The 27,874-nt window shown below is 36.1% G+C and overlaps 1 protein-coding gene across 1 annotated transcript; it reads left to right on the forward strand.

Moving 5' to 3' along the window:
- The first annotated feature begins 1,133 nt into the window (after positions 1-1,133).
- On the forward strand, positions 1,134-5,199 carry LOC137747115 (RGG repeats nuclear RNA binding protein A). The gene is made up of 7 exons (XM_068487124.2): positions 1,134-1,728; positions 2,281-2,590; positions 2,673-2,738; positions 2,868-3,000; positions 3,522-3,680; positions 3,785-3,838; positions 4,698-5,199. The coding sequence occupies exons 1-7, from the start codon at positions 1,530-1,532 to the stop codon at positions 4,881-4,883; spliced, it is 1,107 nt and encodes a 368-aa protein (XP_068343225.2). The 5' UTR covers positions 1,134-1,529; the 3' UTR covers positions 4,884-5,199.
- Positions 5,200-27,874: the final 22,675 nt, after the last annotated feature.

A 27,874-nucleotide genomic window follows, 5' to 3' on the forward strand; every position in this document is an offset into this window, starting at 1 on the left:
AACCAATAAATATAACGAAAACGAACTAGGGGCAAGGTAGTCATTTCACATGTACGTTTTGATAGTTTCGGGACGGGATGTCACAACGATATTGTCCGCCTTGGACCCCTACCACACCCTCATGTTCGTTAAAACTCCCTATATTATTTTATTTCATTTATATAGGTATTATGTATGACTATTATTATTATTATTATTATTATTATTATTATTATGCATTTTATGTTTTTTTCCTAGTCATCCGATAAAAGAACCTAAGTTGTCACATCCCGACTCGGACTCCCATCACATCCCGGGCTCGATTCCACCGTAGCACGATATTGTCCGCCTTGGGCCCCTACCAAACCCTCATGGTTTTGTTTCTAGGAACTCACGCGAGCAAAACTTCTCAGTAGGTCACCCATCTTGGGAATGCTCTGGCCCCAAACTCGCTTAACTTCGGAGTTCCTACAGAACCAGAAGCCAATGAGCTCCCAAAAGGCCTCGTGCTAGGTATAGATGAAAATATACATATAAGGCTTACATGATCCACTCCCCTGAGCGATGTGGGATGTTACATAAGTCTTCTTGCCGTCGTGACTTTATCTTTTCTCTCATCTTGCCATCGTGACTCTATCTTTTGTCTCATCTTGTCGTCGACTTCATCTCTATTTCTCCCATTTTGGCGACTCTCTTTCTCTCTGCAGTTCATCATCTCTCCTTCCTCAAATTGGGTTGTCTTTCTCCCCATTTCGTCTATCAAGTTAATTTTTGTACCATTTTAAAGGATGTAGAGATGGAGTCTCGAACTCTCTATACTCCTACTTCTTAAGAAATGTGGGGTTCTTTTGGCAATTATTCCATCTATTTACTCATTTTTTCTCAAATGAATCTCTATAAATTCTCTATAATTAAATTAAAAAGATTAGAAACCCAAGAGAGAAAAACAGGTCTCAGCCTTGAGTTGGGTTGGGAAAAAAGATCAAATTTTGGCTCAAAAAGTGGCCCAAACCAAAATGCTAATTATCATATCATATCATGTTAACTAAATTATTTGGCATATTAAAATTTGGTATACTGAAAATTTGGTATTATTGTATGATAATTAGTATAGAAATTTTGGTACAATAATCATATCGATACCATCCCTAAATATAAATACACATACTTACAAATTCAGATGTTACTTGCGCAATATGACATACTAATAATAGGAGACTACAGGACGCGAGTTCTCCATAATCCATAGGAGAGAACAAACACCAATAAATTGAGCATTTCAGATTAGGTGCCCACGCACGCTCTCTCTTTCTATCTCTAATCTCTATTCTCTCTGCTCTTTCGCTTGTTGCGGCTAGGGTTTTTCTCTCTCCTTCTCTCTCTCTAACCCCTAAAGCCTCAATCTTTCAGATCTCTCTCTACCCTTAATCTGGATATTATCTCCATCTCAATACATCCATGCTGATATTGGTAAGGTAGGGTCTCTCTGTCGCCTCTGACAGCAAGAATCTCGGGGATTTTAGGGTTTTTGTGGTGGTTTTATTGAAGAAATGGCGACCATGAACCCGTTTGATTTGTTGGGTGACGATGATGCCGAGGACCCGTCGCAGCTGATCGCAGCTCAGCAGCAGAAACTGGCTGCAGCGCCCAAGAAGGCTGTCCCTCCTCAGCCGATCAAGGCAGGGGCTCAGGTTCAAGAGACCAAGCCGGCTAAGCTGCCTTCCAAGCCTGCACCTCCTGCTCAGGCTGGTGAGCTTTCGATTTTTTCTACACTTGCTTTATATCTAGTCATTCAGTGAATGAGTTGTGTTCTTGTTTGTTTGGTTTTTGTGAAGTTATGATTGGAAATGGTTTGTTGAACTTTTGTTTAATAGTAGTTTGTTGACCTTTTGTTTTTTCTTGCTAGTGATATTTTCTTGTGAGTGGAAAAGTGGTACTAGTGTGTTTGTTATAACTATGTTTAGGAATATTGTATTGTGCTTGCATTTAAAAACATATTTTGAATCTCCTTGAGTCTTTTGAAGGCAAAACTAGGGGAAATTTGGTTTTCTTTTCTTTTGTTTACTTCCCATGAAGCTTGGAAGTGGTGGAAATAATATTGTGGAAAGTTGTATTCACATGAATTGCTATATAATGATTTATGTAGAAATATACCGGACGAAACCATTTCTGTGCATATCATGGCAATTTAAATTTGATTGTACCATGTTCGTTTTTGTGGGAACCATGTTTTGGTGATATTGTTTGTTGAAATTGCTTTCTGTTACTATTTGTTTTACATATCTGTTTCTTCTTGAGAAGTGAGGGATGCAAAGAATGAAGCTGGTCGTGGGGGAGGTCGTGGAGGTGGACGTGGATATGGTTATAGCCGTGGACGTGGTGGTGGTGGTGGTTACAACCGTGAATCATCCAATTATGAGAACACATTCAGCAACAGTGGAGCTCCTCCTGGTCAAGGTGCTCTTGAAGATGGTGATGGGAAGGAAAGGCATGGCTATGGTGGACCTCGTGGGCCTTACCGTGGTGGTCGCCGTGGTGGTTTTGGAAATGCGGAAGTTGGTGATGGAGAACGCCGCAGGGTATTTGAACGCCGTAGTGGGACTGGACGCGGGTAAATACCTTTCCATTTAATTACATTATATATTCATTAAGTTTTGAGGCTTAGTGTATTTTTAACTTTTTTTTATTTGCAGAAGTGAAGTCAAACGCGAAGGTTCTGGTCGTGGCAACTGGGGGTCACAAGCTGATGAACTTTCTGAGTAATACACCTCTATTGCAATCTAATTGCATTGTCACTCTAAAATCTCTTCTAATTCCTTGTTGTATTTGGTTGAAATACATTTTAATTATGTTGGCTACCTTGATGTTTATCATTATTTTGTGCTTAGGCTGACTGAAGAAGTTGCCAATGTAACTGAAAGGCATTTGGGTGATGAGAAGCCTGTGGAAGAGGGAGATGCAGCAGATGGCAAGAAGGATACCCCTGCTAATGAACCTGAAGAAAAAGAACCTGAGGATAAGGTGAGCGTCTTCTTTTCATTTTTTGTTATTGTGATTTATTGTAGTTCTGCATTTTCTTTCCCCCCAGAAGCCAATGCAATCTGAATTGTCTATCTGCGGGTTTATTTATTTTCAGTAGGACATGTAAAATTACTGCAAAGAAACAACTGTTGGCGATTATAATGTTTTTAATATAAGTGCTGCAAACAGTTTGAAGTTATATGGGAATTTTATGATAGGAACACAAATGAGTGTGCGCTTGATTAGTTTAATTTGTAGGACATGTGAAAAGTCTTTGTTTGTTGCATCATTTATTTTGTGGAATAATTTTTTGTCCCTGTAGTTAGCTGAAAGTGCTTATCGAATGCAGTCTTTTATGTGCTTTAGAACAAGCTATGGTTGATGAATAGTTTGATGAACATAAAATTTTTGAATTAGGTCTTTGTCCTGCCTCATATTCAGACAATCACTTAGTATACTACTCTAGCCTTTTAGCTTTGTGGTTATCCCCAGTTTGTGAATTTTTTAAGCTTCTTGAATAGGAAATGACACTTGAAGAGTATCAGAAGGTGCTCGAAGAGAAGAGGAAGGCCCTTCAGGCACTTAAGACTACTGAGGAAAGGAAGGTTGATGCCAAGGAATTTGAATCATTCCAACAGCTATCAAACAAGAAGGCCAATGATGAAATCTTCATTAAATTGGTGAGATCCTCAGTCCTTTGTAGAAGTATCTGAGTCCATGTTCGTCTTGTGGAATTTGATATCACATTAACAGTCCATTCCACTTGACATTTTCTTCTTCACAGGGCTCTGACAAGGATAAGAAGAAAGACGCTGAGAAGGAAGAAAAATCCAAAAAGGTACTACTGCCTTTACCTTCCTCTGTATTCTACGAAGACAAGCGCCTTGTGAAAAATGCATATCCTTTTCACTTTGAATGCATACACTTTTCTGTTATCTATTTTCTGTCTATATTTCTTTTACTATATTTTTGTGGCCTTTGAATGTCCAAGGTGTGCCAAATTCCTGCACGGGGATGACGCTAATGTCTGCACTGCTACTTTTTTTACCCATTTTTAATTAGAATCCCATTCCTCGCCTATTCCAGTTTAGTTAATGCCCATAGGTATTTCTGCAAGGGGGTTTCTCCAATGCCCGGGTGCATGTACTGGGATTGTGGCAGGATATCAGTCCTGATCAGTTGTTTTTGACAATTGATCATCACTCACATCCTGCAACACTCATCCTGCGTTGGAGAATGTTCTATTCTTCATTTGTGGGTGAATGGAACATGGGGTAACTCTATTCCTCTCCTGTCCTTCAGTCTTACTTTCTGTTCACCAGAATAACTAGTTAATGCTATTATTCTTGCCAAATCCTTGGTCCATAATGCAATCATTGCACCAGATCTCTTGAAGTGTGTGGTAACGTGTTTAATATAGTTGAAATTCATGGGGTGGACCGACCACCATGATGTTTAAAATTGATTTAATATCTTAGCTCAAAGAATTATTTTGGTGAAGAAGTCTCCCAATCTCCTGGTATGTTTATTTTCTGCATGAAATTGTTTTTCCATCGACATACCCTCGGTGGTGTTTTCTCTCTTCGTGACTTGTGCTACTCTATTTCCTGATTTACTTTGTAATGTTAACTGAGATTATTTGGTCTTTCCTTCATGTATCTTACTAAAGTGCCGTAATCTTGTTCTTGTGGCCCTAGTCTGTGAGCATCAATGAGTTCTTAAAACCTGCTGAAGGAGAGAGGTTCTACAACCCAGGTGGTCGTGGCCGTGGCCGTGGTCGTGGTTCCAAAGGAGGAGGGTTTAGCAGCAATTACTCGCATAGCAGTGCGGCAGCCCCATCCATTGAAGACCCTGGGCAGTTCCCTACCTTGGGCGGCAAGTGAGGTTCATAAGAACCCAAACTAGTCTCAGCGACATTCGATTTTCGGGTTCTTTTCTTTCATCTGAAACAGGATACTAGCTAGAATAATTGATTTCCTGTATTTTTTTTTGAAGAAATTTCATGACTCAAAACTGTAAATTTCAGTTTTATATGTACCCCAGTAGATTTTTTCTTTCTTTTTCTTTTTTAATTGTTATGAAATGTGACCTGGTTTATGACTTTGGGGCATGTGAAAATCCTTGACCAGTTTTGCTTTATACGTTGTATTGACTTGTTACTTTTGTCTCTAGAAGTAGAAGAGCCTCTTATTTTTCCTACTTGGTAACCCAGGAGTTGTTCTGCGCTATTCCGTTTGATTTTTGTTGTCGCGGTGAGATATATTCACTTGTATGGCCCGCAACATTTCTCGGGGATGAGCGTTGTCGCCGACCATACATTATGCATTCATTCTGAGTGAGTTTGCTTGCTGGAGATGGCATGTACTTATCAATCAGAAAAGAACATATTGATGTCTAATCTCGGTAGGCAGAGAGGATCAAATCTATCAAGGTAATTCCATGACATTTGTAGTATTGTTCGAAAACTTCGGCTTTTTATCACCAGCATAGGGTTTGTTTGAAAATACATATTTAGAAGACACGCTCAAAAGCGCTTGTAGTTAAAGTAAAATCACAATGTCACTTTGTACTAAGGTTTGGTGGTATTTCTCTTCATTTGTAAGTGAGAAGTCTTACATTGTGAGGCTAAGCTCACCCCTCCCCCATAATGTGATAATATCGATTGTTAAAAAAAAAAAAAAAAAAAAAAAAGGTAAAATCAGAATAATGTTGAGACATTTTAGTTGTTTTGCCTTGCCACCCAAGTTTGAGGCATCTCTAAAACATGTCCAACTTGTGAACTCCACAACCTTTGTCCATCGTGGGCGCATTTTTGAACGGGTAGTGCTAGCATTACCAATGACTTGCAATTTGGTCAAAAAAATTTGATCACCCTAGCATTACTTTTTCTGAATAACAGTTGAATTGAATCTTGACGACCAATGAAAGTAAAGTGCAAATATCACACATGGACAAGTTGAGATAGTTTAGTACAAATATACGTGGACAAACAAGCAAAATACCCATAAGTTTGGGTAATCGCGGTTACCCGTCCATTTAAAGTTCACGATTATGGTTATGGGTAACCGTTTAGACGAACAAACGGTTATGGGTATAACCGTTTATCCGTGAAATTTAAATGGGCAGTTATAGTTATTACCCTCGGTTATAACAGGTATCTGTCGGTTATGGGTATTACCGAGGTTATAACGGGTATTCATTTACCCATTTACGCCGCTCATCTCTCTCTCTTTGCCCCTCAAGGTGCGTCCCTTCCGATTCATACTAAAGCATTAGTGTTCGAAAGTGTTTAGTTTCAGAAACATTTTGGAGCTTTAGATGATGGTTCAAATCCTGTCATCCCTACTCTCATCTCTAACCATATAGCCCCAGCGAACTTCAGCCCACTTTCATGCATACAACAGACAAGTTCCAAATGTTTAATGAAATAGCATCTCGAAATCTTATACTTCATCATTTTTCTTTTATTCTACATTTGATGGGCTTTTTTTTTTGGTTATATAGGTGGGTCAAAAAAGACAAATTTAAACTATATTGTTATTACTTCATTGTGAGGCAGCCCACCCCCTCTTTTTAGTCTGGATAATATCGTTTATGTTAAAAAAAATTCACGCTTCTACGTTGCGTCACGAAATCTAAAAGGAAATTTCTGCTACTAACTAATTCACAATTATCATCACACAATCTAAAACATGATCTTAATTGTTGATATTTTTTCAACCTTGATTGTATGAACCTTAACCATAATGTATGAACCCATCTTTTCGCATTGTATTCAAAATATGTCATTTTATGTGAATTGATATCGTGAAGAAACAAAGAAGCAAGTTGGCTTTTGAAAAAAAAACCCGCGGGCAGCCAGCAATCATCAAACCGCGGCGCCGAGCCGCCGGCGCCAGACCAACAACCTGTTCAGTTGCGCCAAGCTGAGCCGCGAGCTGCGCCACGATAGACCGACGCAGCACCTCTGGAACCACAAAAAATACGACGCCGTTTGCGTCGTCCCCAACCCAGACCCCAGCTCGCCTGAAGCCGAGCCCACGGCCTTGGTATTTTCTACATAAACACAATATACAGTCGTGGTTTTGGCTTGACATCATCGTCCCCCACCATGTCCTTCAAGATTCCCGAAGAATCTCACAAAGATTTGTGGAACTCTAATTGAATCCCATTGTTCCCACACCCCCAACGTCAGATCTTTTCTCCGTCGTCAAAACTAGTCCCCTGTCGAGCCAAGGCGCACTCACATGAATCCCATGTTACACGGTTGCCTGAAGGGGCGCTGGTGGATATTTCCTGTGAATTCCCACCCAGGCTCGCTGACAGTGTTTCTAAACCAGACCCAAGCCCAGTTGGGCTTGTCTCTCTCTCGGCTCCCATCTACTTCTGCTGTCTATCCAGTCTTGTAGGCTTCGGTTCAATTGGACCAAATTTCAGCGCATGATCTTTTACACTATGTTTGGATGAGGGAAATAAACATAAAATTTTGGTAAAAGTCAGAATTTATAAATTGACAGACACCAATTCTCTTGTTTGGATTCATAAACATAGAAATTTAGAATTTCCGCGTGGAAAAAAAAACTTAGAATTTGGAACCTCCAAATCGCAAGTTCAAATTCCATGTAAATAGGTGTCATTTCTCAATTTCTATGATTGATAGTTTAAAAATAACAAATTATGTATTCAATTCCATTGTTCTTTTAGGTTAACCAAACAAGAAAATTTACAAATTCTAGAAAATAAAATCTCGTCATTTCAATTTCCGTCATTTTTAAATTCCTTAATAATTTTAAATTTCTTCACCCAAACATAGTGTTAGGCATTATTAATTAAGCTTATTTTTTTGGCTGTTTCTTCCATGTTATAGTAGGCTTTGAAGATTTGCATGCATTTATCTGTAACATGTTGTTCTGCATATATTCCCTTTGCTTGCATGAACCTAAGAACCCAAAGTTCATGAAATTCGAACCAAAAGTTTCGAGTAGTGCCATGAAAATCAGAAGTTTTCTTAAAACACTACACCCATGAAAACCCGAGGTTTTTTATGAAAATTTAAACCAAAAAATGACTAATAGAAGCCGAATGTTCTACTCCTTGGTTGGATAATTTTTTGTCTCTATTGCACTAACCACAACCTTGTTCCCTTTTGTAACAATGATATGTCGAATTTGAACAAACTCGACTTTACCCCTTTGGAAGTTTCCAGAAGAAAATACCTTAAGTAGGTCAAAGATGTGAAGCTCTACGTTACCGCTAATAGCCTTGGAGCTACCATAGAAGCTGAGATAGATGTCCCAATTGGCGAAGTTGGCAAAGCTAGCACCATGATCTTTATATGAAGGCATATGCATTATGCAATTCAGACCGAGTACCTTGCTTTATGGATCACTCTAGAGGATCGCTATAATAACCAAAGAGATATATTCTTACCTTAAGTAAGACACGACCGACAATATTTACGCTTCTAAGATTTTAAGTTTGTGAATGAATAAAATTCTGAAGTTTGTCGAATCCAATCACTTCTTAAGTTCTATAAAGAGGACTTAACCGAACTAGATCTCCTGAAGAAGACTCTTTCGACCTTCCATTCTACCAATATTCTCCCAACAATAATATAGGGCAAATAAGTTTACTAATTTTCAAATTGGATCTTTGTCTTACTTCTTCCTAAAAAGCACAACCAATTGTTGATGAAAAATTGCCAAGCTAAACCTAAAGACTCAACCGCTGTGCCTAAAACACATACTAGTGAGAAACAACACCAGAACCGTCGTTCTAAATGTGGTAGGCATGGCCAGAAGTTGAAGGCCCAAGGTCGATAGAGTGAAGGCTCATCCAAGGGAAGAAATAGAGCCAGAAACTTGAAGAAAAAAAGGCAAAGCACCTGAAACCATGGAAACGGATATGTGTTATCATTGTGGTTCGAAGGACCATTGGTCTTGTGTTTCTCAAACTCCCACTAAGGTCGTAGCTGAGTATATTCATGTCGTCAAAAGTTGAAACAAGCTTTGCTCAAGCGGTGGAACTCGTAGATACAAAGATGGAAGTTTCTGACATTCATAAGATATCTTCTCCAATGGAAGATAGATTCTTAGACTTAGGTCTATATGTTAGCCGAACCCCTGATTATTTTATTGGTTTAAGTTCTAAACAATTCCTTTATTTGGCTAATTTGTTTAGTGTTTGTTTTAATTTTTGGATATTGAATTTATGGATTATTTCTCAAATAATCAATTGAATGAATGAAATTTTTTAAGTTTTCTTATACTTGTGACGAATTCAATTAATTTATTTCTAGGTATGACTAGTGGGGAAGTTAGTATTTGGCAGATAGTGCAACCACGCACACCATTTTGCATGAACGTACCAATTTTACTAACTTCATACCTAAAATATCACACTTGACAACCTTTTTAGGCCCTTCTGTCCTGATTGAGGGATACAAAGCACGCCTTGTGTCACAAGGCTTCTCTCAACGCCTTGGGATTGCTTACGAGGAAACGTATTTGCCCATAATGGACGTAGTAAGGTTATGTTACCTTATCAGTTTGGTAGTTTTTGAAAACTTGAATATGTAGCTCATGGAAGGGGTAACTGGATATCTTTATGAGGATATTGATATAGAGTTCTTAAAGGACTTACATTGATTGAATCAAATAGTTCTATACAATTACACCATCTCGATTAAATTGAGGTGTTCATTCTATGGATTGAAGCAATTTAGACGGATGTGGTATAACCATTTGAGTGAGTATTTGACTAGTCAAGGGTATGAGAACAACGAACTACGCCCATGCGTATTTATTAAGAAGTCACATTTTGATTTTGCGATTGTTCCAGTTTATGTCGATGACATGAACCTCATCGGGACTCTTGAATAGCTTGAGAAAATAGTCAAGGGCGGACCTAAAGTTGGAATTTGAGATGAAAGATCTTGGAAAAACTCGGTAATGTCTCGGCCTGGAGATCGAGCATTGTTTGGATGGTACTCTTGTCTATCAGGCGAACTGCATTAAGAAGGTGTTGCGTCATTTTAATAAAGATAAAGCGAAGCTTTTGAGTACTCTTATGGCCGTCCAAATGCTAGATGTAAAACAAGACCTTATTCGTCCTAAAGAAGATGAGGAAGAGGTCTTGGAGCCTGAAGTTCCTTACCTCAATGCAATCGGTGCTTTATTGTACTTAGAATAGTGCACTAGACCGAATATCTCATTCCTTATTAATATTTTCTCAACATACAACCATGAGCCTACATGTAGACATTGAACTAGTGTTAAAGACATATTCCACTACCTTAAAGGTACGACGGATTTAGGCTTGTTCTATCTTTACGAATCTTTGAGAAGCGTTGCTGCCTCCTCATTTTTTTGGTTGATTCTCACCTTATTGGTTATGCTAATGCAGGTTACTTGTTGACCCATAGAAGGCACACTCTCAAACGGGTTTCATCTTTATTGTTGTAGGCACTGCAATATCTTGGAGATCAACCAAACAGACCTTAGTTGTGACTTCTCTTAACCATGCTAAAATTCCTGCCCTACAATAAGCCACTGAAGAATGATTCTGGCTGAGAGTTGTTGTCGATCATATTTGAAGCACCTGCAGACTTTCTTCTGCCGTTGACTTTCCTATAACGATCTATGAAGATAACGCAACATGATTGAATAGATCAAGAAATGATACATCAAATGAGACAACACCAAGCACATTAAGCTGAAGTTCTTTTTTTTTGCTCATCAGCAATTAGAACATCAAAAGATTAAAGTCAAGCAAATTCATTCCTAAGACAACCAAATTGACCTGTTCACCAAGTCACTACTGATGTCTATTTTTCATAAGCTTATTTAAGGAATTGGTAAACATAAACTTTCTGAGTTTTAACATAGTTAGTTCTCTTTGGAATTATGCCAAACTCAAAGGGAGTATCCCGAAACAACTTACTTGACCTTAATGTACTATTTTTCCCTACAATTAGGAACATTTTTACCTTTGATTTTTTGCTACCTAACAAGGTTTTAACAAGGCAATCATCTTGGGCTAGTCATACCCTTGTGTATGTCCTGTAGACATTTCAATTGGCTTCAGATTAATTCACCTTTGTTCTTTTATTATGGGCTTTTGTCCCATATTGGGTTTACCATAGTTAAGTTTTGTGAGACTTATTTCCATATGCAAATTCTCTTTTTGAGACTAGTGTGTTCCCAAATCAGTGCCCATGAGATGACTTCATCAACTTAACTAAATCTGATGTGATATCTACTTGAGTATTTGCACACTCAAGGAGGAAGTACTGTTGTGAATATTATTTAATATATGTGATTGGGTAAATCTTAGTTAGATTGGGTTTTAGATTACCCATTATTCTAATGTTCTTTTCTATTATAATCTTAACTACTTGGAGGAGAAGTTACTCTTTCTTCATGGTTTACTATAAATAAAGACACTGACACAGGGAGAATCAGACAATCCCTAATCATTCTATAATTTCTCTTCCTTCTCTCTTTCCTTTGAAAAATTGGCCATAACACTTATTATCTTATATGGAAAGATGATACTTGTATCCAATAGATGATGAAATCAGGGGCAGGGGTCAATTGACCACCTTCGGCTTTAACACTCCTTGAAGTTGTATATTGATCACTTGGAGGCTCCTAAATTTGCCCCTAAGCTGTTATGACAAAATTGAAATATCCTAGTTTACCTTATGATTTTATTTGGTTGCAATTTCTGGTTTGTTGATATTTGAATTCATTTACTGGATGAAGTTTTTGTTTATTGGTTAATTAATAAGTCTTTATTTGGGTTAAGGCTTATTAATTGAAATGCTCCCTGAAATTGCCATATAGTCTCAATTTATCCCTTAAAACTGGTTTTGTCTCACTTTGCCTCCTGAACTAACATTTTCAACTCCTGTGATCTCATTTCACCCCATTCAATTAAAGAACTATTAAATTCAAGGGTATTTCAGACATCTATTAACCTCTAACATACTCACTAAACCAATCTCAATTCTATTTTCGACAAATCTATTTCAAACCCATGAGTTCTGAGCATTTTTTAAAAATAAATTATTCAATCAACAAAAAAATTCCAAGCAACCAAATCATTATATCAACCAAAATAAATGTTACATTTTTGTTCTTAGAATCATTTCACCTGCAAGGCATTTATGTATTGGCTCGAAACTTTGCACTTGAAGAACATTCACTACAACAGAAAAAAAAAAAAAAATATGATCAGCCTATTTCAAGATTACTTTCTAATCGAAATTTGTCTAACCACAAGTTTCACCCACAAAAAAATGATCTCAGATCAATTGCACAAAATATAATCTCAAAAAACCATTAAGCTATCATGTCAAAAATACTTCCCAAACCAAAAAAAATAATCTAAAACAAATGTGCACAGTTTGCAACCAAAAGTTCCACATTGTTCCTCGGAATTTTCTATTAATTGAATAATTTATTTTAAAAAAGGTCCTAACTCATGGGGTTTTGTGACATCCCACATCACCCAGGGGTGTGATCCTTAAATGTATATTCCCATCCCTACTTAGCACGAGGCCTTTTGGGAGCTCACTGGCTTCGGGTTCCATAGGAACTCCGAAGTTAAGCGAGAAGGGGGCTAGAGCAATCCCATGATGGGTGACCCACTGGGAAGTTGCTCGTGAGTTCCCAAAAACAAAACCGTGAGGGAATGGTAAGCCCAAAGCGGACAATATCGTGCTACGGTGGTGGAGCGGGCCCGGGAAGTGATCCGCCCCGGGCCAGGATGTGACAATTTGGTATCAGAGCAATCCCATGATGGGTGACCCACTGGGAAGTTGCTCGTGAGTTCCCAAAAACAAAACCGTGAGGGAATGGTAAGTCCAAAGCGGACAATATCGTGCTACGGTAGTAGAGTTAGGCCCGGGAAGTGATTCGCCCTGGGCCAGGATGCAATTGGTATTAGAGCCTAACCCTGGTCACGTGTGTGCCGACGAGGACGTCGGGCCCTTGAGGGGGGTGGATTGTAAGATCCCACATCGCTCAGGGGAGTGATTCTTATATGTATATTCCCATCTCTACCTAGCACGAGGCCTTTTGGGAGCTCACTGGCTTTGGGTTCCGTAGGAACTCCGAAGTTAAGCGAGAAGGAGGCTAGAGCAATCCCATGATGGGTGACCCACTGGGAAGTTGCTCGTGAGTTCCCAAAAACAAAACCGTGAGGGAATGGTAAGCCCAAAGTGGACAATATCGTGCTACGGTAGTGGAGTTGGGCCCAGGAAGTGTTCCCGCCCGGGGCGGGATGTGATAAATTGGTATCAGAGCCTAACCCTGGCCGTGGTGTGCCGACGAGGACGTCGGGCCCCTAAGGGGGGTGGATTGTGACATCCCACATCATCCAGGGGTGTGATCCTTAAATGTATATTCCCATCCCTACTTAGCACGAGGCCTTTGGGAGCTCACTGGCTTCGGGTTCCATAGGAACTCCGAAGTTAAGCGAGAAGGGGGCTAGAGCAATCCCATGATGGGTGACCCACTGGGAAGTTGCTCGTGAGTTCCCAAAAACAAAACCGTGAGGGAATGGTAAGCCCAAAGCGGACAATATCGTGCTACGGTGGTGGAGCGGGATGTGACAGGTTTGCATTGTATTTTTACTCTGAATTGTATTTTTTTAGTTTTTCATTGCTATAACAACGTTTTTAAAACTTTTACACCATGACTTTTGGATCCACCATTGCTTGCATCTCATTTCGGATAGTAATTCTATCCTTCATCCATTGAATCTCCTTCAAAGAAAATTCTAGGTATAGTTTTTTTATTTTTTATATATATATATATATTTTTTTTTTTTGTTGTCTTGATCGAGTTCTTGACTATATAAGTCTTCTTAAACATGGCCATCTCCTAATATTGTCATTGAATTTAGATATAAATTGGATGAATAGCCCAACTCCTAATTTAATTATTAAAAATCTTTGATTTTTTGACGTGGGATTAATATATACTCTTGATAAGTCCTCACACATTTGACGTAATTTAAGCTTAGAGTAATACTAGACTTACCATATTTATACGGCATTCGAATACCTCATGATGTGATATGTAATGTATTCATCCATCCTTCAAAAGATAAAGTCACTAATCATGTGATACTAAAATGTGGTATAAATAATAGTATGCCTAGCATTTATTGCTAAAGCTAACACAAAACACATGTTTGATGACATGAGAGTGCACCCGAGTCGTTGAACTCAACACTTGAACAATGTGCTTTAATACATTGATACCATTAAGAAAGTTGAGACTACACTCAATGAGGATAGTCCAAACACTCGCTTATTAAAAAATTTTCAATTCTCTCATGTCGAGTTCACACTTTCAAGAAATAGAAGCTCACTGTATATATAAAATTTCAAAAAGTGGAATGTGGAATACCTCCTTATCGACCATCTCTAATGGTTGGGCTAAAAACCAAATATTGTAGCCCGGAAAATTTAGTTTTTAGCCCAGAAATAGCTTTTCTGCTCCAACCGTTCTAGCCTAAAATTTTAGCCTAGAATTATTAAAGAATGAATTTAGGCTATTTTTTTGTTAAATTAATTTAAAAAAAAAATATGTAGACTATCGTAAATTAATTTTATGAATATTTTAATCTAAAAAAAATTTAAATTCTGATAAATATTGGATGGAGTCCACTCCGATTTCTGGGCTAAATTTTGGGGGGAATTTGACCTTGGTTTAACATTTAGCATTTAGTCCAAATTTTCCCCTTGGGTTGGAGTTGTGTCTTGGGGGGAATTTTGGAGGGTAATTTGGTTTTTAACCCACCATTGGAGTTGGTCTTAAGGTCATAATAAAAAAAAAAGGACTCGGTATCCGTCCTCTGAATTATTAAGAGTAGCCATACATCGAATGCCCATTCCATCCCGCAATTTCTCAATGGCCCTGAAAAAATGTCTCTCAAGACACAGAAAAACTGCTCATGTGGGATGTGCTCTCGTACTAATTACATTGCTTTGGATGGATGCAATCTTTGTGTTGACTTTATTTGTGTAATCAAATTAAAATACCAACAATTTCTATGTGCCGCATGTGATTTGCCTAAACTAAAAATTCTCTAACAGGAAAACAAGGAAAAACTGCCCCATGCATGTGACCAGCTATGTGACCAGCTATGTCACCATCAAGAATCCAGATGAACTAGTTACATATAACAAGTACGTTTTGATTCTTTTCTTGTGAGTATTTCTTTGTTCGTATATCCAATTCTTGTGTGCGATGACAAAGCATGAAAAAGAATGAGAAAAAGTCTAAATTTGGATTGCTCGTCTTTTGTTTCTCTCCACAATGAATTGTATTTATATAGTACTTGCTAGCTGTGATCTTCAACAGAGCCCATAGCTTTTTGAATTTAAACAGGATGTGCGAGTGGTTTTGCTCATAGAAATCTCTTAGTGGTAAAGAAAATGTGTCTAGGAGTGTGTGTGTGTGTATATATATATATATATATATGATTCATGAATATATATATATATATATATATCTACTCATAATTTTTTTCCTTTTTAAATAATGAATATACTGCCACTTAATTTTACTGATATTGATATTACCCTTTACTTACAAGTGAGAAATTTTAGATATAAATCATATGATCGATGATCGACTTCGATACCAATTTATTTCCTCACTCTTTTAATGTATATATATTGTTGTATCATGATAAAAAGATAACGAATATCGATGAAAGAAACTATAAGTTGTTTCTCATCACGTAGTGGAGAAGCAAACCGGAGGCACTTGTGCATGTACAAAACCCTAATCGAATAATAATTCTATAAAAATGGTGCTTTTATCATATATTTTATATCATATTTGTACCAACTCTCTAATAAAGATAACATCCATATGTGTTAATGAGTCTTAAAAATATGATAAATGTAGCATTAATCATAATTCTATGTTGTATTTGTTTTCAATATTACCAAATTTGTGGTTTATATGTCACCGAGTCTGCAAGGACTGCATATCAAAACCCTGCCAATCAACCACTCCACGTAACACTTGGCCCTCGTGGGAATCTCTCAGTCTCTTTCTCTCTCTAAAACACCTCAGCACATACGTGTATATATATACATGGAGTTCAATTCAATTCATTGTTCCCCAATTCTACTAGCGAAGATATATGTCGAAACACTATCAATCTCCACTCCTAGGCATGCATCTCTTTATATATGCGCTTATATGTGTGTGTGTGTGTGTGTATTCACGTAGATTACAAATTAATTTTGGTTTTAGGGATTGGATCGTTGTTAATTGACTACTATGTGCTTCAAGTCCAAATCCTTTGTTGGAAGGAAGTGTGCATCCAGGTACTTATTTAAAAGATTTTACGTGACCTTCTTAAACATTATCTTTAATTTGGCATGCAGCATGCAGAGTTATTGATTTAAGCTCCCAACAATTTGATCGCGTACTAAGATATAGGTTTTGAGAGTTCTCAAACTTTCATTTTTATTTTTCAACCCTTACTAATTTTTTCAACTTCCTTGTCTCCCATTCTTTCAGTATCTGTTTAGTAATAACATAGCGTGGGAATCTTTGATAATATTGCAAAATCTATATGTGATATTCTTATCGTAAAGGTTTTGTGGGAAAGTCTAAATGGGAGGGGAAAATTAATAATGCCAACTTATCGTTAAAATCCTTTGATTTTTTTTTTCTTCCTATCAAGTATGTATCCTTCACTCAATAAAGGTTTTTATTGATTCTCAAAGTGTCTGTCAGGTGGCTCATCGGATTGCAAAATTTATTCATTGGGTTAGTGGTTTCTATTTGTGGGAGCGTATTGGCCCGCCTTGGCTAATTGATTGTATTTCCGACGATTAATTAAGTGTCGAATAAGTGACATTTTGTGGCTCTTTTTTTTTTTTTTTTTTTCCGTTCGGGATCTCCATATTTTTTTCATGTTCAAGGTTTTTTTTTTTAGAGTCACTTTTATATGCTTTCCCTAGTTTGTACTACGTTAACATTTGCAGTTAATGAAATCCATCTTTACCCTAACTAAAAGGTTTTCGTTGTTTTTTATTTTTAAAATAATTGTTTTATTTTTTGTACATTAATTTCTTTTATTAAGCTATAACTAATTATATATATATATATATATATATGATGTTATGTTTAATTAAAGTTTATAAGCAATGGTTTAACTCATCAAATCATAGCACTTTTTGTTGTAAAGCCCTTTCTCCAAACTTTATGAATCATTAGTTGAAGTTTTAATTCTAATAAGAGCATGTAATTTGTCTTAACATCCTACTACTACAAATATTGTCATTCATTTGAATCTTATTTTGCAGATACCACTCTGATTTTTGTACTACTAACAAATGGCCATCTCTCAATAACTCTTAACATCCGATTACAACAATATTTTCCCTTTTTAATAGTTAGGAATAACAGAAATTACTCATAGGCGAGATCAAGCTCAAGTATGGAGCAAGAAACTATTTGTTTGAAGGACCAATAGATCTTATTGTAAATTTCTTATTCGAGGATATTAAAGACTAGTTTGTTGTGGTGTATGGTACATTTTTTTTTATTGGATTGAAAGCCCTGATAAGAATCTAGTAAGGCCACCTTTTATCACTCTATCCTTAATGTATATTGAATACGTTGCTTTATGGCATATTAAATAGTGAAAACTTAATTTTAGTTCTCGTAGGAGAACCAAGTAAAAACCATTTTACAACAACAAAAGCTACATATTAACGTTTTAATAAATTAATTAAAATTTGATTAATTAAGGACCAGTCACTCGTTATGCGCTGAGATGTGCCAGTTGATTTTATTGTGTACATACACTACTTTTATGTTTTTTCTTTTACTGTCTTACTAAAAAAATAGGGTTTTTGCTGCACAATTTTTATTTTTTTAGAACAAAGGATATTATTTACATCAAGGGAAGGGGGGGGGGGGTGGGCTTAACCTCGCAATGAGCTAGTAATAATGTGGTTCAAATTTGTCTTTGGTAAGAATCGAACCTAAAACCTCTCACTTACAAGTAAAGAGGATACCACTAGAAGTTCATTTTTTTTTTTAATTCAATATAAGTTTAACAAATTGATTTAGTTTACTAATTTACCCTTATTATTATTAACCAGTGGTGTTTTAACAATTTAGTTATGCAAGGGTATTATTGGATTTTAGGAAACAGATTGAAATCCTCAAAGAGTGAATAATGTTTAGTCCTACAAAGATTTCAGCTAACTAAAAACCTTTCAAACTTTTCCATTTATTTTCAAACAATATAATGCATTTATGCAAAGGTACTAATTAAGGTGAACTATACATCTCTGCAAGGTCTAGTGTTCTTCTGTTGACATATTGCATTCATCAAAACAGGTTGAAGTCTATGTATCTTTTTTTTTCCTTCAGTCAATTGGTTCAAGTAAGAGTAAAAGATGGTGGCTGCTGGTAGGTAATTTAATAACCTAAAGTCCGTCGTTAAATTAACCTTAATTTGTTGAAAACAAAAATGTATCTAACTATTAGAATTTGAAGCTACCAGCGACTTGGGTCTTCTTCTGGTCGATCGAGTTCCCAAACTACAACCAGGCATTTTTACACATCAAAAAGCTTGATTTTCCATCATGTTGCAATACTTAATTAATGCAAAAAATCTTATGGTGCATTCCATAACCATTTTAATTTTCTATTTCAAAGAAAATAAAAACAAGAAATTGTTTGGTAACTTATTTCAGTTTTCAAATAAGAAGTGGAAAACTGGAAATTGCTTGTGCTTTTAGATTTCTTCTTAAATGGAACTTTGAAATAAAACCTTCTTTTCTAGGATTCGAATTGTAAATTTGACATCATAGAATGAAAGAGCAGTTGACACATAATCCGTACCATATTTTTCTGTGAATATTTCGAGGTTGACTTGTTTTTGGTAAATACCGGGTCGATAATCCCGAGGCTATTTCTAGTATCTCGGGGCTTGGACACAGTGCATGATGTTTTTTAGAAATTGAAAACTGAAATTGGACACAGTTCTTGATGTTTTTTACAAAAACTGAAATTTATTACCAAAGAGTTTTTCAATTTTCAATATTTTAAAATAAAGTAAACGAAAAATTGAAAATGATATAATTATCAAAACGATCCCTTAACTTTTCACCTCTATTTAGCCACCTCTAACGGATCATGTTTCGTTGTGTATTGCGTGGATCATGTTCCATTAATTTATGAGAGTTTTAACAAAAAGGGCTTGACACTATCTATTCTTAATCAAAATGTTATTTTGTGTATGAAAAGTATATAATGGGTCAAGCTCTTTTCTTTATTTACTATTATGCCATTAAAAACGGTCCACAATGATGTTGACATTTCTGTTTGGAAATACATTATTTTACATGATGCTATTCAACTTATGCTAATTTGCTGACAACTTTTCATGCTTCCATCATGTTGTCGATGTTATGCAGCTCTTCTTCTATCAAATTGTTCCAGTGCTGTTCCTTGCCTTCTACTAGCTCTGCGTCTCTTTCTCTATTTTCTTTCACCTTGTAATACATATCTTTTGTTTCTCCTTTGAAATTTTGAGGCTTCCAGTATGGCTAATGGCGGGCTTTTGACTTGCTGTAAATATGCATTCCTTCCTCTTCTGCTATTAATAACATATCATACCTAAAATCTTCAAACTCATCTAAGGCAAACATTTGTCCATTTTTCCTAATAATCTTTTGCTACTTTCATAAGTTTTTCAGGAAATGATTCTAGTTGGGAAATATGGTTAATGAATATTTTATCGAGATAGCCAAACTCTAATAGTAAGGCTGGGGTAACTTCTACCACATTATACTTTTTCTGATGCTCATAACTAAAATGCCATGGTCTAAAATCTCTCATGTTAATCCTGGCCACAACTATGGTAACCTCTGGTTTACAAATACAATTCTCTATACTATTACAAAGACATGGTGGATATATCTTTGTAATAATATTCATCCCTAGTTTTGGATCAAAGATTGACTGCTACAAAGCACATTGTAATTGTAATTCTTTCATGGGCTGTGATGCTCTGCTTAGGATTTCATTTTGCATGTCTGGTGGCATTATTTTTAATTTTGCTTTTGAAATTTCTTCTAATAAAATATCATATAATATTAAGTCTAAAGGTAAATTTCTAAGAAAACTTTCATACTTTTCTTGTTTTTCTTTGTCACTCAGATGTTGATGCTGCTCATAATTTTGATGTTGCTCCATTTCAATGTATTCTTCTAAGAGCTCAATCTTAATCTCTTTCATGGGCTCATTAGCCTATTGTCTTATGGGTTCAATAACTTCTTTTTCTTTATTCTTATGCTGATCAGTTGCTTCCAAACCTATTTTCAATTCTCTTTTTAGGGTGTCACTTGCCTTTTGCTGCATTCTAAGAGATTGGAGTTCTTGGTTCATTTTGATAAACTTACTAAGTAATGACTCATGGTCTCTATAAATGACTTGAAGGTTGTGCTCAAGGGAATGAATATAATGCTGGCTTTGATGGAAATTGAAATTAAAGCTATCAAACTCCTGTTCTGAGGCTCTAATTAGTTTTTCATGACCTAACCTCATGCTTGGCTGTTTGATTTGGATGTTCCAAAAATTATCTAAGAGAATCTATTGCTTATCAGAGAGTTTTGGTACCCTTGCCCTATACCTCAGAGTTGGATTTCTGATTCCTTCAACAATATTGCCATTAAAATTGAAAGTGCGTATTGGTGGTGATGTTGGTCTGCTTATGCTATTTTGGAATCTATTGAATGGTGGAGGTCCATGGTGCATCATTATGCTATTGAAAGATACTCTTCTGCCTTGGGGTCTTGTGCCATTTGAAGATGATGGTCCATGATATTCCATTCCTGTTCAAAAAATTAATCTTGATAAGATATCAGCTAATGTATTGTCATTACCTTTTATATGTTCAAAAATTGGTTTAAAACCATTTCTTGTAATTGAATCAACAAAATTAACCCATCTTCAGGCAGCCTGCTTGTTAGCATGTATCTTGTTATAATGAGAAACTATATTTTGACAATCTGTTCTAATCGTAAATACTTCATTATGTAAAAATAAAGAGAATGCCTCAAGTGAGTTAATTATTCCTAAAATTTCCAAATCCGTTTATGGAAATCTTGATTGTACATCACTAAATTTTCCTGATGAATATCTACAAACTTGTTCGTCAGACTTTGGAGACTCCTTATATTTTTTCTGATATAGTATACATGCCTATCCTAATGATAAAGCATCTATTTCAACTATTTTGTAACTATTATCTAATGGTAATGTTAATGGCTTAAGTTTAATAATTTCTTCCTTTATATTTTGAACTAATTTAATATCTTCACTATTAAAATACTTTTGTCCAGTTTTGCTAGTTTTACTGTGTAATACTGCTATTTTTCTTCCTAAACCAGAGATAAAATTTCTTGCATAATTTAACAATCCTAAAAATGCTTGTAACTGTTTTTTGTCTTCTAACTTTTGGAAATTCTAAGACCTTTTTAGCTATATGATCTTGTAATTGTATTGTATCTGACTTGATATACATTCCTAAAAATTCTATATCTTGCTTTTCTAATGCTATTTTATTTTTGCTAATCGCAATTCCATTATTGATAAATTCTTGTAAAACTATCTCTAAGTGCTTCCTATATTCATTTCTATTTTTACTATGTACTAAAATATCATCTACATAAATACTACAAAATTTATCATATTTCTTGAAATTTTGGTCCATCATTCTTTGAAAGATTGATGGAGCATTTTTAAGTTCAAATGGCATAACAAGCCCCTCAAAATGTCATTTTGGACGAGTAAAAGTTGTCCACTCAATTGATTCTTCTGTTAATCGTATTTGCCAAAATCTTGATTTACAATCAAATTTGCTAAAATATTCACTCTCTTAAATCTTATTTATAAGCTCATCCTTATTTAGTAACTTATAACTATCTTTATATGTATTATTATTTAATCTCTTATAATTATAAACTATTCTAGCCTTACCTTTCTTTAATTTTGAATGTTTTCTCATAATAAATGCTGTTGATTTATGTCTAGACTTGGAAGGTCTAATTACTTTTAAATTTAACAACTCTTTTATTTGCTGCTCAAACTCTTGTTTATCTAATAAACTACAAAGCATATTAGCTGTCTTAATGGTTAATTCTGGATTAATTATATCTAATTTTGCTAATATTTTATTTTTATTCCAATACAACTGAGGGTCTTCTCCTATAATTCTAATTTGTTCTGCTAATTGTAATAATTCTTCTAAACTCTTTGGTCTATCTAACTGTAATATTTCTATACGGGTTTTTTTTCTTCTAAAATCGGAGATTCATGTTTGAATATAACTTCATCAAACTCCTCTATATTATTATTATGCTCATCATCTTCTTTTGAGTTTTCTAAATAATAACCATTTTGACTACTAGGTTTTTCTATACTTATGCTTTTATATGCTTCTACAATATTACTTTGATCAGTTATTGTAATACCTTATTTGAAAAATGTTATGCTAGGATTTATAAATAAAAAACCTTGTATACTTTTTAAAAAATTCAAACCTAAAATGAATGAGTATGATCCTATTGGTAAAATAAATGTTAATGGTAAATTAAATTGTTGTTTTTCTACTTTGAATAATGGTAAATTAAATTGTTGTTTTTCTACTTTGATAGACTCATTATTAAAACAATATGTTAAGTAAACTGGTCTCTCATCAAATTGTGTTATTCTCATTAGTTTTGCTAATTTTTGTGATACTCTTATGATACTCTTTGTACTCCTTGTATCTATCATAACTGTTGTTTGTATCTTATATTCTTTTGCTAATTCTATTTTACAATTTATGGTAATTAAGGAACTATATTTTGGCTTTTCTATACTATAAACAATGTTTCCTAATATTTCAGTATTTTCTTGTGATTCTGCTGAATTAATTTCTAATAACTTATTTTTGTAACACTTTTCGTACAATATTGAATATGTATTATCGTATTTTTTTGCAAGTAATTTACTACACTAATGACATTTTTTTGGCCAACCTAAATTAATGTATTTATATTCTTATTCATGTTATTCGTCTATAAATGCACACATATACTCTTCTAAATCACTATTTGTGTTACTTGAATCTTCACAATCTGAATCCATCATGTTAATACTCTCTACACTATAAATACTCTCATTATCACTTAAATCATTTAAACTGTATATTGATTGTATGTTTTCATCTTCTTCTAACTTAAACAACTCCATTAAATGTACTTTTTCTCTTAATTGTTTAACTAATTTCGGACATTTAGGTCTAATGTGTCCAGCTTCTCTACATAAATAACATTTACAGCTACTCTTATCCTTTGGTGCTTTACATTTTCTAATCCAAGGTCTACCACTTTTCCTAAATTGTTTTGGAATATATTTTCTCTTCTTATATGTTCTTGAAGGTTTTATGCTGAAATTCTTATGCTGTTTGTGTGGTTATTTCTTTTTATATGTTTTCTTATGCTTATTCTTCTTGTGAAAACCATATTGTTGTGGTAAATCTATATTTTTAAAAGTCATGTAAAATTTTTTCCTAATTTGTCTCTTAGCTTTTATTTGACTACACTCTTGTCTAAGTATATCATATACATGTTGAATTCTAGGTCCTATTGCAATATCATTATTCTTTGGATGCTTTTGCCATGCATTCCAAATCTTTTCACCTATTGATCCTTTTATTTTTGTCATATAAGTATATAATAAATTAATATCACTAATTCTACCTGTTCTTCCTAAATATTTAAAGAAATCTGTGGTATATTCAGTTATATACTGTAAATCACAAATTTGTAATTGTTCTAAATTTCTAATTGCTCTTTTCTGTTCTTGTTCGCTTCTGCCATCTAACCTATTATGATAAAAAAATTCTGGTTTAATCAAAGTAACAAAACCATCAATATTAAAATGTGTTTTAGCAGCCTGATGCTGTTCTAGATTTAGAACTTTCCATGACTGAAAATAAAAGAAAACTAAACCATCTAAAGTATGCTCAAAATAATCCAACATATTTTGTAAATTACTAAAATCTAACATTAATGCTGCATGTACGCAACCTTTTTCCCATCTTTCAATTGTTCTTTCCCAATCTTGTGGATCTACACTATCTAAGTTTAATATACTACCTGCTATATTAATTTGTTCTAAAACTCTCAAATATGGAATCCTATGTTTTCTACGTTTTATCATGCTTTTTCTTCTATGTGGTCTACTCGTGCTCCTTCATTATAGTAATCATTTGTTGGTCTAAAAAATTGTTGATCAGTTCTACTTGCGTGTTCTGGATTTGGATTTTCTACTTTTGATGTACTACTTTTTTCTGCTGGATTACATTCTACTTTGAATTTTGCTTGCAATTCTAATAAATTATTATATTCTTTTGATCCTAAAATATGTTCTACTCCTATTTCTAAAATTAAAGTTTTCATCTCTTCATCTGAAATTCTATGTAGTCCTAAATCATATGTCTATGTTTTTCTAAGTTTTGTTCTTCATCTAAATGATCAATATCTTCTATGAGCTTATCTACAATATGATCAAATTTTTTCTCAACTAAATTAATATCTAAATTATTGAAAGCCATATGAATACTCTCATTTTCGATCTCGCTTTCATCCTCTTCTATTTTTTCTAGTTGCTTGTAATTACTAAACCTAATTATTGCTTGACCTGTGCTAGTTTCAGATATTTATACTTTATCTGATTGTCTATTTTTTGCTACTTGTAAATTAGGTAATGTCTACTGAGTTCCTTCCAAAAAGCTATTATCTACGGGTTTTTCTTCTATCATATTTACATGTTTACTACCAAATGTTTGAACTAAATTTTGAAATTCTAAATTATATCTATCCGACACTTTACCAATATACATTAAGCTAATACACAAATTTTTATACTCTCCTTTCATATTATAATTTTTTGTTCTTATGCTTACTTTAATATATTTACTAAATTCATTAATTGCCATAACATAATTTGGAATACAACCTATGACTGCTAAGTTTGAACTTAAATCTACTTCAACTGTTGCTATTGCTACTTGTTGGTGACTATCCCATCTATTGTCATATATGTATACTAAAACTTTTGTGCCTACTTGTGCTTTGGTCAATCCTGCTATTCCAATTAATATTGTTCCTATGTGAATTTAACTAAATTATACTTTTCTCAAATGAGTAACTGCTTCCTTACTAATTAAATTAAGTGTAACTTCTTTATCAATACAACTAACTTCATGTTGACTGATGCTACTTACAATTCTGCTTCTATTTTTGTTTGGGCCCAAAATATTTTGGTTAGGCTGAGCAGTCAGATGTGCTCGGCCCAAGGTAATAACAGATGCTATGGGCCGAATAATAAAACCCGGGCCAGCTGGCAGGGTCAGCCGAATCCTATCTCAAGAGGTCCAGATAAGTAGGAAGGATTGAGGAAATCCTTGTGCGACCAGGATTCTCGACCAGCAAGAAATAAAGCCTCAAAAGGAGGAAGATTCAGAATCCCAGTGGGAGTAGGTTTGTTCGAACCAGAATCGAAATGGGACAAGGACTCCCAATCCAAATCAGAGGAGGTTTCAAGGAATGGGGTACTATAAATACACGAGATCATGCAACATTCAAGGGACCTTCAAATCAGCATACAATTGCCCTGCGCAAAACCTCTCAACATCTTGAGATTTTTCCTTTTCTTTTTCTGCCGACACACCTTCAGTTTGGATAAACAGCACTGTGGAAGCGCCCGGCGAGCACCTTCAGTTTGGATAAACAGCACTGCTGCCGCAGAATCAGCCCACCGAGAAGCATCTTCAGTTTGGATAAACAGCACTGCGTCGAGGTCGACCGATTATCTATCCAAGTCTCGGTCGAGAAAGGTTTTCGAACCTTTGTTGGCAGAGGTCACCTTGCTAAGCTTTCTCGGCATAGTTAGGTGTTACGAATCGCATTGCTCGGCGTACAGAACGCCGAGTGGTTTTATGATTGGATACTCGCAAGTAGGTTTCAGGGTTCGGCATTTCGACGGCCGAACTACGTTTACCATCAAGACATACATTACGTTCGAGTACCTGTGCCCATACACCTTGGTCTCGATTCGACGTGCTTATACTCTCACGAATATAATCACGGTGACCGAATCGGGCTCCGACGATTATTGAACTCCGTAGAATTAGCAGCCTTGCCTTCAGGCTGTAGAACTCAGAGACCGAGAGTGTTCCTTCCTCGGTCGCAATCGCAAGATAAAGAAGTCAACGACGCGCTCAAAGCGACATCAGCAAATTTTACTCCTCGGCCGAGCTCGGCCGACGAGTTGGCACGCCCCGCATTCAACCGAAGGACGTAGTTAGCTTACTAGTTACTCGGCCTGCGCGCCACGTAGGTTTTGTAATTTTTAGGGTCAACATTTTGGCACGCCCGGTGGGACCTTTGCTAAACCTTCGGAGTTCATGACCATTGAGACACGGTCCACGAAGCAGAAAACAACCATGGGAAAGTCAACGACTGACTTGCCAGTGCAAGGCCTTGGGCAGGATTTGCACTCTACAAAAAATCCGATCACAGTTGCGCCGCCCGAGGCCACAAGTGTAATACGCCGAGAGAATGAAATCTGTCTCGGCGGGCAACCTCACAACCCAGCAGTCCCAAATCAAACGGCTGGAATGTTCATGGAAGGGATTGTGGAAGATTGTGACGACGATGGTGGAGAAGGTTCCGATCCACCAACTAGGACATTCCTTCGGCGACGACTGGAGGAACAATATCGTCAGGTCGAGCAGTCGATCGGTCAGAAGATGAATGATTTGCTAGAAGCAATACGTAGTAACAGCGATACACAGACCAGAATGCTCGAACTATTGGTTAGTAAAGCTTTCGAAGATGGCCAGGTCGGCCCACCTCGGCAGCTTTCGACGAATGTGCCAATACCAGTCGAGAGAGGGCCCGCCCGACCGCAACCAATCACCTTAGAAAGAAGAGGTGGACCAGGAAATAGATCCGAGGGACCAAGCCAGGGAGAAGAAGCCGCTTCCGTAAACATGACCGAAGTCCAGAGAATGATTGATTCGGCCCTGAAGAAAGGGCCGAAGTTTCCAAAATTCATTCATCCATACCCGGCTTATGTAGAAAGGTTTGAATACCCACGAGGATTTAAGATCCCTGATTTCAGCCTCTTTGCCGGGGAGTCGTCTTTATCCTCATTAGAACATGTGGCTCGGTTCACAGCGCAGTGTGGAGACGTCAATAGCGACTTCTACAAACTACGTTTGTTTAATTTTTCACTGACAGGCTCAGCTTTCGCCTGGTACATTAATCTTCCACCCAATTCTGTGCAGAGTTGGGAAGAGTTGGTCGAAAAATTCCATGAACAATTCTATCGGCCAGGGATGGAGATATCCGTATCATCCTTGGCCAGGATGGCTCAAGCATCCGACGAGTCTCCAATGGAGTACTTAACAAGGTTTAAGTCGGCCAGGAATTGGTGCCGAGTACCACTCCCCGAAGTGGAGTTCGTCAGGATCGCCCTTAACGGATTAGACGTGGAGTACAAAAAGAAGTTTCTGGGGGCAAATATTCGGGATATGTACGAACTTGCTCAACATGTCGAACAATATGATTATCTGCTCCGAGAAGAAAAGATATCGAAGTCACCATCCCGGGGGACGTTGTATAAGAACCCCACGGTGAGCTATGCATCGGCCGAAAGTGAAGACCCTCAGTATGTTAGTGTGGACGCGGCCGAGATAATAATAGACAAACCTTATGTTTGCAAGGCTTTGGCGCAAGTAAATACCAAAGACGCCAAAACCC

Source organism: Pyrus communis, chromosome 2, assembly GCF_041283825.1.
Source record: "Pyrus communis isolate YQ-2024b chromosome 2, ASM4128382v1, whole genome shotgun sequence".
In the NCBI taxonomy this organism is placed as follows: Eukaryota; Viridiplantae; Streptophyta; class Magnoliopsida; order Rosales; family Rosaceae; genus Pyrus; species Pyrus communis.

Excerpts from the sequence above, each read along its gene's own strand:
- LOC137747115 (XM_068487124.2), top strand. The coding sequence starts at position 1,530 with ATGGCGACCATGAACCCGTTTGATTTGTTGGGTGACGATGATGCCGAG. Across the intron at positions 2,591-2,672 it reads CGTAGTGGGACTGGACGCGG|AAGTGAAGTCAAACGCGAAG; the intron begins GTAAATACCTTT and ends TTTTATTTGCAG. Across the intron at positions 3,839-4,697 it reads AGGAAGAAAAATCCAAAAAG|TCTGTGAGCATCAATGAGTT; the intron begins GTACTACTGCCT and ends TTGTGGCCCTAG.